The 15,996-nt window shown below is 37.8% G+C and overlaps 1 protein-coding gene across 3 annotated transcripts in view; it reads right to left on the bottom strand.

Annotated features, from left to right (window-relative positions):
* Window positions 1–15,996, bottom strand: part of WNK3 (WNK lysine deficient protein kinase 3) — a 127,831-nt gene that overhangs the window by 42,948 nt on the left and 68,887 nt on the right. For all 3 annotated transcript variants that reach the window (XM_021714959.1, XM_008062953.1, XM_008062954.1), the window contains exon 10: window positions 2,855–2,919. In XM_021714959.1, the coding sequence (XP_021570634.1) occupies window positions 2,855–2,919 (65 nt within the window). The remainder of the gene's footprint in view (window positions 1–2,854; window positions 2,920–15,996) is intronic.

Here is a 15,996-nt window from a genome sequence, read left to right as displayed (position 1 = left end):
TCACCTCTACAATAAATAAATAAAAAAAAATTAGCCGGGCATGGTAGCGCGCACCTGTAGTTCCAGCTATTTGGAAGGCTGAAGCAGAAGGATTGCCGGAGCCCAGCAGTCGAGGCTGCGGTGGCCGGGAGCAGCCACTGCACTCCAGTCTGGGCAACAGAGTAAGACTCCAACTCAAAAAAACAAACAAAAAAACAAACAAAAAAAACAACAAATTCTCACTCAAAATATACCTGTTTATGTAATGAACTCAACAGGGGATAGATAGACCAGATGTGGGAGACCAGGTATAGTGCAGGAGGCAGAACAAGAAATGAAAACGAATGATGTAAAAAAGGTTCAGCATGATTAATTCTAATTAGTTATATTTTATAGGTCCACATCAATATGATTAAGAAAGGGCAGGCTACCTTTAGTTTATCTGTGTCAGAGGCATTACGCTTTTCTTTAATAAATTAGAAGATACTTCAATAAATACAAAAACTCAATAAACACATTTGAAATTGAAATGACAAAATCTACAAGCATCAGACATCTTTTTCAAACACGTTTTAAAAATTATAATAATTTTTAGGTAAGTCCTTTATCCTAAAAACTATTCATAAAGCATCTATATAGAGATATACAAGAAGAGATAATAATAATTCCTGTTTTTTCTATGTTCATATAAAAAATGTGTCTAAATATAAATGATAGGAGATAAATTAATACTGCTTTTAAAGAGTTTTTGAATACACAGAGAAATGACAGTAAAAAATAAAAAATAACCCCATTCAAAGGATAAAAGGGGCATAATTATAGCCAATAGAGCTATATCAATCACATTCTAAAGTTACTTAAAACATTATAGAGTTTATGGTTTGGGACAAAATGAGAGAAATTCATCTCTCCTTGTTCTTCCCCAGGTACAGCTAAAAATTCTGGAAATAATATAGTAGGTAATCACAGGAGGGCACTGAAGAGTGAAAAGACAAAAAGCGAACTAGCTAGGGACTCCCAGAACTTGGGGGAAAATGTAGCAGCTTGGTATCTTCCAATTATCTACCAAGGGACAAAAGGCAGCCCTGGCTCAGGATCTCCCAATTCCCAGTCCAGAGGCAAAGGTAGCCCAGGCCCAGTGTCTCCTGATCTCCATTCCAGCAGAAGAGTACTTAAGTAGGCCTTTTCCTCCCCAGTGGTACTGGTGGGCACCCTACCAGTAAGTAGACTGTGGCCTGGAGAGCAGGCCTAGGGAAGCACTCTCCACCTCTTGGCCCAGCAGTGGAGGCCAGTGGTGCCAGGTGAACAAAACAGACCAGAATAGGACTACAAGGACTTTGAAAATTAAATTGTCAGAGTAACCCCTTTGGGTCCCTTCCCACAGTGGGACATTATCTGTCCTCTCAATACATCCTGCTTTCTCAAAAAAAAAAGAAACAAAAACAAAAACAAAGAAAACTAAATTGTCACTAGAACCACAGCCCACAAAAGCACCTAAACAGGGGGACTGCCTGTAAGAATAAAAAAGTTAACTAACATAAAATCAAAATGTCCAAAAAGAAATGAAAATAAAATTCCTTGTCATATCAAAAACCAGAAAAATTATAACTTGAATGCAAAAAGATAATCAACAGATACCAACACCAAGGTGAGGTAAGATATTGAAATTATCTAACAAGAATTCTAGATAAGCAGCCATCATCAAAATGCTTCAGTTAGCAACTACAAATAATCTTAAACCAAATGAAAAAACAAAACCTTATAAAAGAAATTAAAAAGAATCAAATGGAAATTATAGAATAAACATATAATCATAGAAATAAAAAACTCAATGAATGGGAATAATAGTGGAATTCTTTAATTCCAACACTTTGGGAGACTAAGGCAGAAGGACTGCTTGAGGCCAGGAGTCTGAAACCAGCTTGGACAACATAGTGAGACCTCGTCTCTATAAAAAATACAGCCGGGCTCGGTGGCTCAGCCTGTAATCCCGCGCCTTTGGGAGGCTGAGGTGAGTGGATTGCCTGAGCCCACGGGTTCGAGACCCGCCTGGGCAGTGAGACCTCATCTCTACAATAAATCAAAAAATCAGCCAGGCGTGGGAGCGCATGTCTGTAATTCCGGCTACTCGGAAGGATCGCCGGAGCCCAGCAGGTCGAGACTGTGGTGGCTGGGAGCGGCCACTGTACTCCAGTCTGGGCAACTGAGTGAGACTCCAACTCAAAAAAAAAAAAAAAAAGTACAAAAAATACAAAAATTAGCTGGGTGTGGTGACATGTGCCTATAGCCCCAGTTACTCAGAAGACTGAGGTGAAAGGATCGTCTGAGCCCGGGAGGTCAAGGCTGCAGTAAGCCAGGATCACGCCATACTACACTCCAGCCTGGGCAACAGAGTAGATCCCCAACTCAAAAACAAAAAAAATTGTGGAATGAACAGGGCATAGGAAAAAATCAGTGAACTTGAAGGTAAAACAACAGAAAATATTCAATCTGAACAACATACAGAATAATAACTTATAACTACTAAATAATAATATAATTATATATCTGGTTATAATTTTTTTAATATTAACTGAATTTTATTCTAAATTATGTGGTTACTTCCTTCCTTTTTAAAATCCTTATCAGCTTTTCTTAAGCCAGAATGGTATAAAGAGAACAAGAAAGTGGTAAATTAATCTCACAATCTATATGACCTCTTATTGACATAAAAAGGCAAAAATAATACCTATCATTTTTATTAAACATCCTCACATATACAAGAAGAACACAGAAGCTTCTCGAGGCAAGATATACAGATACACAAAGCTCCTAATGAGTGCACACACTTCAGCATAGCCTCATTGTTTTTCTGTATTAATTTGAAGATACTTACCTTCTAACTAAATCTGGTTTTAAAAGAGCTGCTTGTTGTTCAACTCCAACTGGTTGGGATACGGGCTGAAAACAGTAGAGAAAGGAAACTTGTTATAACAACAGAAAAATTCAAGCTACAGATATAATTTGTTGCTATTTCTGAAAACATGATTGTATTTCTTATTTTGGTTACCATGAAAACCAGATAGAATGCGTATATTACTGAATGTCTATCTCATTCCTATTATTGACATTATTACCAAAGGTTAAAAAAAAGTAGCAGTATATCAAGTACATCTTTTGTTGTTTGTTTTGTAGAGAAAACATCTTGTTCTGCCATCCAGGCTGGAATGCAGTGACGTGATCACAGCTCACCGCAGCCTCGAACTCCTGGGCTCAAGGGATCCTCCTGCCTCAGCCTCCCAAGCAACTGGGTAGTCAGGCACATGCCACCATGCCCAGCTATATATATATATAGTATGTTTTGTAGAGATGGGGGCTTGCTATCTTGCCCAGGGTGGCCTCAAACTCCTGAGCTCAAGAGAACCTCCTGCCTCAGCCTCCCAAAATACTGAGATTATAGGAGTGAGCCACTACACTGGCAGATACATCTTATCCATCAAGATTTTTCATTTTAAAAAGTTAGCACTATTTTATATACTTTTCCTTAAAATTTATTTATTTATTTATTAGAGACAGGGTCTCACTTCTCTGTCACCTAGACTGGAGTGCAGTGGTGTAACTATAGCTCACTGTAATCTCAAACTCTTGGGCTCAAGTGATCCTCACCTCACAGCCTCCTCGATAGCTACGACTATGTGACCATGCCCCAGCTAATTTTTTTTGTCAGGGCATGGGGAAAGGGGTGGCGAGGGGTGGATGTCCTACTATGTTACCCAGGTTGGTCTCAAACTTCTGGCCTCAAGTGATCTTCCCGCCATGGGCTCCCAAAGCACTGGGATTACAAGGGTGAGCCACAGTGCCCAGCCCTGTTTTATGTACTCTTGTTTGTGTTCTTTTTCAGTGAAGAACATTACTATTAAGCTTCCAGCCCTGGCTGTAAAACAACTACTTAAAAAGAAGATAAATCAGTGACTCAAGCTTAACTTATTGTGTGGTATGTCTGTTTGTTCATCTGTCCGTCTCTCGTCTTTTTTCATTAGACTACTTCAACTACCCTTTCGAGGCGTTGGTATTCACCAGCTGTATGTAGCACTAGCTTCCAGGAGAAAAGTTTAAGGCTTTAAGAGGTAAAAACCAACTCTGTTGGAAAATAACTTTAGATTTACCTAATTCATCCTCTATGCACTGCCACTAGTGACAGCAGAGTGATTTTAGAATGCAAATCTAACAAAACCGATCATTTCCCTACCCAGTTTAAACTCTCTTTAATGGCTTCTCGTCGTCTATAAAATTAAGTTCCTTCAGATGGCAAATAAAATCCTCAATGAACTGTTCTGTGCCTGGTTCTCCAGCCTCATCTCTCTGCTTGAAGCCACACTAACCTGAGGCTCCTCTTTATGAGTTGAGTTCTTCCACATACTGTGACTCTACTTGTATTCCTCCACCTTTCTATACTCCTTCAACTTCTCCTCAGTCTTGTTCATTTAGCAAATATTGGAAAGTGTTCCAGATTAAAGGCGACAAAAGAGATGACAATTAAGGGCAATGCATGATCTTCAATTAGATCCTGCATCGAGAGGATCTAATTGAAAATTTGCCATAAAGGAGCACCTATATAAAAGAGGCCTCTGTTCCAGTGGGTTCCAGAACCAGACTAGCAAAATCACCTTGGAGTCTTTTTTAAAACTATATACCTGCCGGGTGCGGTGGCTCATGCCTATCATCCCAGCACTTTGGGAGGCAGGGGTGAGAAGACTGCCTGAGCCCAGGGGTTCGAGACCAGCCTGGGCAACTTGGTGAGACCTCGTCTCTACGATAAATCAAAAAATTAGCTGGGCATGGTGGTGTGCAACTATGGTTCCAGCTACATGGAAGGCTGAGGTGGAAAGATCACATGAGCCCAGGAGGTCGAGACTGCAATAGCCATGAGCATGCCACTGCACTCTAGCCTGGGCAACAGAGTGAGACTCTGACTCCAAAAAACAAAACCAAAAACAAAACTATATACCTTAGCTCATATCTTGGGTTTTAAACTGAAAGAAATGAAGGATCCTTAGAGAAATAGCTGATTCCAGCACTGAGACAAGGAAAATATACAATGAACCCGTATCATCTTGCTATGACAAAAAGTAAAGAAGTGCTCAAAGAATAATGGGGACATATTAAAAACACACAAGAGCCAGCTTGAAGGGGTTTCCCATTGCCCAAATCTGGAACAATATGGGCATCAAAATAAATGATATTAACATAATATAATCCATTCAATAAAATAAGAATCCATGAATTCATACTAATACAAACAAATAGAGAAGGGAAAGCTATTACAGTAAAAAGCCAACTAATGATCCATTACCTTGCTAGACTGTTGTCACCATGCTTCCTGGCTTTGGTCCCCTCCCCCACCTTGGGGAGGTGAATCTTCTCTTTCTCTCTCTGGCTTTCTCTCTAATTTACTTTTAAATAAACTATATTTTAAAATCTAAAAAAAAAAGCCAACTAATGAATACAAGGAGGAATGATGGAGTTAGAAAATCATCAATGGATGCTAAAATTAGTGGGTAAAAGTTAGATAGGGAACAGGATATTTACAAAGTTTCAAAGTACCTCCCTACAGATTATATATGAATTATAAAGGCAAAAAAAAAGATAACTTTACAGTAAAATAACTCAGCAGGTCCCACCTTAACCAAGTACTAATCAAATTTAACCTCCCCAATATTGAGACAAACCAGTACCACAAGCCTCCTAAAACGATACACCAGTACTTACATGATATTCCTCACTAAAATGCAAATCCTGGATCTAAAGAAGAGGAAACTTCAGACAAACTCAAATTGAAGGACATTCTATAAAATAACTGGCCTTTGTTCTTCAAAAACATAAATGTTATGAAAGATGAAGAAAAGACTAAGGAATTGTTCTAGATTAAAGGAAACGAGAGAGGACAACTAAAGGCAATGCATGATGTTCAGTTAGGTCCTAGATCAAAGAGAAAAATTGCTATGAAGGACATTTGAATAATTGATGAAATTTTAATGTGAACAACAGATTACAGTATCATATCCATGTTAAACTCTCTTGAGTTTGGTCACTGTACTGTGGTCATTTAAGAAAATGTCCTTATTCTTATACTGAAATATTTAGGGGTAAAATGGTAACATGTCTGCAAGTAACTCCCCCATGCATCAAGGGAAAAATCATGTGTGGAAGGACAAATGGATGGGTGGACGTACAGAACCATTGTCCCAAAATGCCTTTTATCATATCCCTCTTTATCATGTATGTTTAATGTCTGACTCCAAGGAGTCTATCTAATTCATTTTGTATTCTCAGTGTGCCTTAGGCTTCCAATAAATGTGTGAAGATAGAAAGAAACAGGAAAGCAAAGGGACATAGGAAGAAAGGCTGTGTCATAAAAATGTTCATGATCTGATATTATCAATCCTTGACATTAATCTATTACTAAAAAAATAATACAAAGGAAGGAAAAGACACATAATATAAAGCTTGTTTTACAGAAAATGTTGACTAAATAGTAACTATCTCTGTGTTTTTACTGTAGTATCATATGTAATAAAAACTAGCAGCAAGTTAGTTGTCTAGGAATAGGAGAAGAATTAGATAAATTTGAATACTTATTGTACTATCATGTGCCCACTAAAAACTGGAATCATGAAGACCAAGTAAAGGCATAGAAAAATACTTAACTATGGATGAAAAAAGCAGAAAAAATACTGTATGTACAGTTATAACTATTTAGAAATATGACAAAAGCCAAGATTATAACAAATATTATAATAGAGCCCTGTAAGGGAAATAGCGTTTGGTGTAATGTTTCCCATTTTCCTACTTTTTATAATTTACTATATACATTTTTTAAAAACTTTAAAAAATGACAAATACTAAGTGTAGAGGAAAATAGGTACTTTCATAAACCACTGGTCCGTCTATAAACTGATTAAATCTTTCTGAAGGACAATTTGACAATGTGTATTAAGTCTTTACAATGTCTAGCAATTTCATTTTTAGAAAGGCTTCCTAAGAAAATAAGAATACGCCGGGCTCGGTGGCTCAGCCTGTAATCCCGCGCCTTTGGGAGGCTGAGGTGAGTGGATTGCCTGAGCCTGCGGGTTCCAGACCCGCCTGGACAACTTGGCGAGACCTCATCTCTATAATAAATCAAAATGAGCTGGGCGTGGTAGTGCGTGCCTGTAGTTCCAGCTACTTGGAAGGCTGAGACGGAAGGATCGCCGGAGCCCAGCAGGTCGAGGCTGCAGTGGCTGTGAGCAGTGTGTCACTGCATTCCAGCTGGGGTGACAGAGTGAGACTTCGACTCAAAAAAAAAAGAAAAAAAGAAAATAAGAATGCATACAAAGATGGTGCATACATATGATGGAGTACTAAGTGGCCATAAAGAACAAAATCATGGACTTCAGAACTTGGATGCAGTTGGAGACCATCATTCTAAGTGAACTATTATAGAAACAAAGAACTGAATTCCTCATGTTCTCATTCATAAGTGGGCCCTGAACACTAGTCACATTAGCACAAGGGTGGGATCAGCAGTCACTGGGCACTGCTAGGGGAGAGAGGGAGAGAGAAGGGTGGGGGACACATGACAACACAAAGGGTACCTGGTCCACTACTGGGGGAATGAGGGTAACCTAGAAGCACAAACTTCGCCTGCATGCAGCCTACTTATGTAGTAAAGCCTCACTTATACCTCACGACTCTATAATAAATAAATAAATAATTTAAAAAAAAAGATTTAGCTACCAGAATGTTCCTTACAATATGGAATACAATTGAAAACAGCAAAAAAATTAGATGTCTGTTCCCTTAATTGCTCCATGAAATAATGATACAGCTATACTTAATGATATTACACAGCCCTCAAAAATGTAGTTAAACATTTAAGATGTTTTAAGTGAAAAAGATGATAAAAGAGTACATACATTATGATTACATCAAAAACACATGTGCATGCAAACGGTTTGGCAGAACATTCACCAAGGTGCTTATCTATATTCATCTTGCTTTGTTGAACAGAAAAAAATAAAGTCTACTTTGTGCAAACAGACTTTTCAACCCTCAAATCTGATCATCTTAGGGCAGGTCACCATTATTTCAATATGCCACATTATAGTACAGTCGTCCCTTGATGTCCACAGGGGATTGGTACCAGGACTTCCCACAGATACCAAAATCTGAAGAAGCTCAAGCTCTGCAGTCAACCTTGCACAAGTACAGATATGAAAAGTCAGCCCTCTACATCTGAGGGTTCCGAATCCCAAGAATACTGTATTTTCAATTCAAGGCTGGTTGAATTCACAAATGTGGAATCCGCAGATACAAAGGGCCAACTGTAGTACTAGAGAAAAATTAAAATGCAACATTTCATTAAATTTGAAAGACATCTGCAAAAATGGTTCAGTACTTATTTGTAAATGTTAGTTTTGAAACTCTTAAGAAGTTAACTTGAAGTTATCAGACAAAAAGGTAGATAAACCAAACATTATTCCAGCCTGGGTGACAGAGTGAGACTCCAACTCAAAACAAAAACAAAAACAAAAAAAACAAGCATTAGCTATGATTCTGAGAATGAGCACAAGGTAGCATTAACAACTCCATTACTAATTACAAGTGGCTAGAAAACATAATTCCAGATTGTTGTCATAGAGACTATGTTTTGTTTTTCTTTACTTAAGACATAGGTTTGTCTCTGGATTTATGTATCAGGACACCATGTTATTGCTCCAACTTGCTGTGACTATACAAATATTTGTTAAATTGAATACATTATGTTGAATCTTATGCATACAAAAAACTATTCACTAAAGTATTTGCTTTCAATGTTTAAATAGTGATTATATTAAAGAGCTAATTATCTAATCTATAATTAAAAGCTAGTCTAATTTACCCAGGAAAAAAAATATTTCAGTGTGAATTGACTAGGATGGTGGCAGAAAGGGGAAGAGAGTAAATGGTATATTGAGCTCGTCTCTCCTTCCCCCATCTTCAAATACAAATGAAAGACAGGTATCAATCCCTTTTCCTAATGAGACCTTGATATCTGGATATCTGAGACCTTGATAACTTGCTATCAAAGTCCAATAAACCCAAAGCACCTCTGGATGCTCCCTTGCAGAATGAGAACAAGGCCAAAGTGAGAAGCAAAACTAGGCCTGGATTTCCATGCCACACCATTCTCTCCTTTCTTACTTGGTACTTAAAACACTTTCATGAACTTGTTTCTAGATCTCTCTCCAACATGATGTTATGAGTTTTCTCAGAGAAAAAAACCATATCTGTAAGATTTATCTCAATATCCTCAATGCCCAACCAATACCTGACACAGAAATAACTGCTCAATAAACGTCTTTCATTATTATGTTTTTTATTATTTTAACAGAATTACTTTGAGCATTTATTAAGTGCTAAGAACTTTATATACATTATTTAACTAAATTCAACTCTTTTTTTTAAGCTTTATGTAGAGTGCTCAGCTTTACTGGGTTTTCAATCACTTATCATATTTCAAAGCTTAAACAAGCAATACCTCTAATATTACTAAAAATAAATCTGTATGTTTTTAAGAGGTTCAAAGTTTTGTTAATATTTACACATTTACTAAAAAAAATCAGACACACTTAAATTTCTAAATAAACTGAAATTCTAACATGACATTAAATTCAACTCTTAAAATAACTCTGTTATATATTATATATATTACTTTATATATATTATATATTACAGTATTGCTGTCTTTATTTTACCAAGGAGGAAGCTGAGTCTATAAATGAGGGGCAAAAATTGGGTGAGTCGGCTAGATGTGATGGCTCACACCTGTAACCCCAGCACTTTGGGAGGCAGACGCAAGAGGACTGCCTGAGCCCAGGGGTATGAGACCAGCCTGGGCAACTTGGTGAGACTTTGTCTCTACAATAAATCAAAAAATTAGCTGGGCATGGTGGCATGTACTTGTGGTTCCAGCTACTTGGAAGGACCGCCTGAGCCCAGCAGGTCGAGGCTCGGTGGCCATGAGCATGCCACTGCACTCTAGCCTGGGTGACAGTGAGATTCTGATTCAAAAAAAAAAAAAAATGAATGAATGAATCAACAAATGAAACCAAAGAGAACTTAACAGCAAAGATCCCTTATCTACACCACAGAGGCTCCTTCTTTCTCCTTTACTTGCTCCACCACTCCTCCCCTCCCCCATCAGTGGTTCTCAGGCTTAGATGTACCTTATAATATTCAGGTAAGGAAAGAAGAACAGAAAGAAGGGGAGGAGGAAGCAAAAAAGAAGAAAAATCAAGCCCAACTGCAACATCCCAGAGAATTCTTATTCAGTTCTTATGGAGTGAAGGAGATCAGTGAAAATGGGAGGTACTTTTAAACATGTCATAAACCACCTTATTATATTACTGATGCTACAAAGCATGCCTCTCCCATGAAGTGCTTTTGAACAACCACTATTTAGTGAGCATTTATCACATTCCAGGTACTTCTCACATTTTATCTCATGTAATCCTAATAAGCCTGCAATATAGGCATTTTTCTAATATTATAAAAATTTGCTGGGTACAGTAGCTCACTCCTGTAATCCCAGCACTTTGGGAGGCAAAGGCGAGAGGACTGCCTGAGTTCATGGTTTCAAGACCAGACTGGGCGACTTGGCCAGACCTCGTCTCTACAATAAATCAGAAAATCAGCTGGGTGTGGTTGTGCACGTCTGTAGTTCCAGTTTACTTGGAAAGCTGAAGCAGAAGAATCGCCTGACAGCAGGTCGAGGCTGTGGTAGCTGTGAGCATGCCACTGCACTCCAGAGCCTGGATGACAGAATGAAAACTTCAACTCAAAAAAAAAAAAATTCAACATACAGAAAAGTTTAATTGTTCAATGAAAACCCATATATCCACCACCCAAGTCTATAGCATTTTACTATATATCTATATATGCATTATCACATATCTATCCATCAGTCCGTCTTATTTTTATACATTTCAAAATAAGTTGCAAATGTAAGATAGGCATTTTTAAACTTCTACAAACATTTTTAAAGATTTTACACATGAAAAGAACCAAAGCTGAGTGAGATTAAATAACTTTCAAGTCACACAGTGAGTAATTCAAAGAACCAGAGTTCAAACTCAGGTGTAGCTAATGACACAAACTGGCTAAAACCAATCTGTGTGCTGTATATGCCTAGTTAACGGGAAATTTTGCTTATTTAATTAAATAAAATTAATACTGTACATGATGCCCAACTCCCTATTTTTATATTCATAAAGAATCCTTCATCTATACAGTTATTGCTTATCTAAGCCCAATTATTGGTGAAGCCAAGGTTCTGAAAAATGAAATTTAACCTAGAAAATAATCAACCCCTAAAAGATGAAAATATAGCAGTACCACACAGATAAAAGTGTAACAGAAACTGGTAAAAAATTTTTTTTAAATAACTATAAGACAGATAGAACTGAACTAAGGGGAGCCTAACTGAAAGGAAGACTTACATTTCATAATTTTACCTTAATATCTGCCCCCACTTAAGTGACCAAGGGTCTGTATGAACTAGAAAATGAATCAGGCACTGGTGTTGTCTCAGCCCTACAGGCTTTCTAGAGATATTGAGAGAGCAACTAACATTTTTGTAATGGCAGGAGTGAGAATGCATATTGGAGAAGAAATAATCATAAAGAAACTCTAGACAAAACCAAACTGAGAGACTTCTACAAAAAAAAACTGGCCTCAGTTGTTTTTTTGTTTTTTTTGAGTTGGAGTCTCACTCTGTCACCCAGACTGGAGTGCCGTGGCCGCTCCCGGCCACCGCAGCCTCGACCTGCTGGGCTCCGGCGATCCTTCCGCCTCAGCCTTCCGAGTAGCCGGAATTACAGACATGCGCTACCACGCCCGGCTGGTTTTTGATTTATTGTAGAGATGAGGTCTCGCCAAGTTGCTCAGGTGGGTCTCAAACCCGCGGGCTCAGGCTATCCACTCACCTCAGCCTCCCAAAGGCGCGGGATTACAGGCTGAGCCACCGAGCCCGGCTCAGGAAAGTTACTTTTAAAAAGCTATTTTCATGTGAGGAGATAAAAGATCCATACAAAAAAAGACATAGAAAAGTTATGAACTGATTATTTTTGTTTTTTCAATGCCTGAGCAAGTTATCTTTCACATGTGAATATAAATGAAAGGCTAGTTTCAGATATCCAAAGAATAAAAAACTGCACACCTAAGTAATCTTGAAAAATTACAAAGACATTCTCCAAACTGCACAGGCACTTAGCAAAATTTAAGAATAAAGAATAGGGAAGTTGTGGTATAAAAACTGGTAGTCTGTACTAAAGTCAGTAATCAGTATTAAGTTCAAATTGTTAGATCTGTGGTTTCCAAATTGAATATATACATAAAACTGAGACTATAACACATAAGATATGATAAAATAAAAAAGATTTCATGGCTGGGCCCGGTGGCTCACACCTATAATCCCAGCACTTTGGGAGGCCAGGTGAGAATATTGCCTGAGCCCACGGTTCGAGACCAGCCTGGGCAACTTGGCAAGACCTCATCTCTACAATAAATCAAGAAAAATTAGCCGGGTGTAATGGTGCATGCCTGTAGTTTCAACTACTTGGAAAGCTGACACGGAAGGAATGCCTGAGTCCAGCAGGTCAGGCTGCATTCCAACCTGGGCTCCAACCTGACTCCAATTTAAAAAAAAAGATTTCATGACTGCTATCACCCCAAAACAATAGTTTGCCTATTCCTAAAATACCTTACAATACTCATCCACAAATAATCAATCTCTTAGCTCATTTCACCAACCTCCCAAATGGAAGATTTCAACTGTACCGCTATGTAAGAAACTGGGTCCTTCCTGGAGAATAAGATCAAACTGAATGTCCCCCACTTTAACATACTCAACATTCTAACTGATTTATATTACAAAAGGAAGACAGTTGAATAATCTCACAAAAAATCAATCCAAATGACTAATGTCCTTATTATTACCAGTTTCAACATTATGAATATATACCAAACAATACGTGCCTTTTGGGAACATTTTTTGACAACATTCAGCAAACACACCCACTATTTGAACTGGTTTCCCTTCAATTAGAATAAAGCAATTTCACATAAATACAATACTGTGCTAAATAGCATTTTTATATAAATGATCTGATTATCTGAAAACCAGAATCTCTCTCTATGGAAATCAGAGATAACTTTAATTCTAAATTTTTATACAAATATTTCCATGTAATAGTATTAACTACTTTATAGAGGAAGTTACAGTTAAGATTAAATGAAATGACACTGCTTGATACACAGGGGTCCCCTAACTATAATGCCTCAGAAACTGGTTATATAATATATTAAAATGGTCTTTAATAAAATTGTGAATTGTTTTAATCATAACCTTTCACAGTAGGCCGATGGATGTGTCTGAACAAACTGAACATAGAGAATCTTTAGCCAATTAATATCAGCATCATTTACATCAACAGAGTCCATTCTTCACATAGTTTCTGTACTGTCTTAGAAGTATTAGAAGAAAAGAAATGTGACCACAGACAAAACAAAAATCTTAAAAGCACTGATACATCCAGTAACTGGTTTTATGGGTTCAAAATATACTATGGCTAGAATTAAAATCACCAAGACTGAAGTGTCAAGATATTACTTCAGTGACTGAGAAACTGGAGCTGAAAAAAATAAATGATTCCATAAAGCTAAGCTATGAAACAGTAGTAAAATAGGAAATTCTAATCAGAACCACAATTTCTAGAGTAATCTTCTAAATATACAACTCAGATATGCAAATATGTAGATTTATCTGTGAAAACAATTCATATATAATATTTTACTGACTCTTGATACATTCAAGTTTGAAATCTGGCCGATCTTGTCTGTTTCTAAGAACAGTATCAACAAAAACCTGAATGAACCCCTGTTCTTAGTTGTCAATGCCAAACGTTTGCAACAACAAAAATCACTAAGTTATCTTTCCCTTGATGTTAATTTGGATTAACACAAAAATGTTAATCCACATTATTCATGCAGATAACAATTTCTAAGAGAATAAATCAAATGTGTCCTACCAGCCACCTAAGAAAGTAACACAGAGCCAGGCTTGGTGGCTCAGCCTGTAATCCCACGCCTTTGGGAGGCTGAGGTGAGTGGATTGCCTGTGCCCGCGGGTTCGACACCCGCCTGGGCAGCGAGACCTCATCTCTACAATAAATCAAAAAAATCAGCCGGGCGTGGTAGCGCATGCCCGTAATTCCGGCTACTCAGAAGGCTGAGACGGAAGGATCGCGGGAGCCCAGCAGGTCGAAGCTGCGGTGGCCGGGAGCGGCCACTGCACTCCAGTCTGGGCGATTGAGTGAGACTCCAACTCAAAAAAAAGAAAGAACGAAAGAAAAGAAAGTAACAGAAATGATGATCACATAAATAAAATCACAGCTCACTGCAGCCTCCAACTCCTGAGCTCAAGCAACCCTCCCACCTCAGCCTCCTGAATAGTTGGGACTACAGGAGCACACCACCATGCCTGGTTAATTTTAAAAAATTATTTTTTGTAGAGACAGAGTCTCACTGTGTTGCTCAGACTGGTTTTGAACTCCTCGCTTCAAGCAATCCTCTTGCCTCAGTCTCCCAAAGTGCTAGAATTATAGGCATGAGCCACCATGTGCAGCCTACCACCATTCTTGTATACAACTATTTAATACCTTCACTTGTGTTATCAAACTTTTCATACAGACTTCCTCTCCCAGCTTCATGCCAAGCTGACAACCTTGCTTTTATTTCACTGAGAAGATTAAAAAGGCAACAAGAAGATAATTTCCATGGCATCTACTCATCTGATAGAATTTGTGCCCATACTTCCTTACTTTGTCACTATTATTATGGTTAACTAGGCTCCTATACTAAAGCCAACCACTGTATATAGAAACTAAATGTCATCTCCTTTCACTGTCTCAAGGATATCATTACAGCAATTTTTCTTCTTCTCTCCTATCTTGTGAAATTTCCTCTCATTCCTAAATCATTCTTTATTCTTCTTTTAAGTGAGATTATTTCTTCACTGAAACAAACCCTCTCTACCAGAGCTCACTGGAGATATGACTGATTATGCAGTTGGGGTAGGGAAGAATAGGATAGGTCTGGAATATTTTGTTGTATAAAGGTGAGGTCAAAGAATAATGGGGATAAGGCAAAAGGACACATCGCCAGAAAGGAGATCCCACTAGCCAAATCTAAGATAGCTTGTGCATCAAGATAAATAATGGTAGTAATAAATTGTAACCAATAGAATAAAATAAAAATCCATACTGTTATGTTTAAATAAATGGAGAGAATGGAAAACTCTAGTCCTAATAACACAGAGTTAGAAAATCATCATTTGGCAACTCACAGTAATAACTGTTAAAGGCAAGAATCTTCAGTGGCTACCAACACTATGGGTGAAAGTGTCATGAGAAACATAACCTCAAAGAAAAATAGTGAAAAACTGGAAAAAGCCAAATTGTCCACTAGTAGAAGGATTAACTAAATAAATGGCAGTATAGTCTTACTAATGAACACTATGGGGCAATCAAATAAAATCAACTATATCTTTATGTAGTAATACATATATTTCCAGGACACATAATTGAATTTTTTAAATTACAAAGACACATACACAAGGATCCTTTTTATGTGCTTTAAAGACACTAAACCACAAAACAGTATTATATCTAAGGGTACATGTCTACATTTCTTAACTACACGGAAAAAGATCTGGAAGGATAAAACCCAAACTGAAAATAGAAGAAACAAAGGCATTGGGAGGGGTAGGGTCAAATGAAATTTCCCTGCATTGTTTTACATTTTTATCAGGCCTGGCACAATGGCTAACACCTGTAATCCCAGCACTTTGGGAAGCAGAAGCACAAGAGGACTGCCTGAGCCCAGGGATTTGAGACCAGCCTGGGCAACTTGGCGAGACCTCGTCTCTATAATAAATCAAAAAATTAGCCAGGCACTGTG

This window comes from Carlito syrichta, unplaced genomic scaffold (assembly GCF_000164805.1).
Source record: "Carlito syrichta isolate Samal-C Ts95f unplaced genomic scaffold, Tarsius_syrichta-2.0.1 Scaffold306175, whole genome shotgun sequence".
Classification (NCBI taxonomy): domain Eukaryota; kingdom Metazoa; phylum Chordata; class Mammalia; order Primates; family Tarsiidae; genus Carlito; species Carlito syrichta.
Note: the sequence above shows the minus strand (reverse complement) of the source record. Positions and strands in the feature narration are given on the sequence as shown.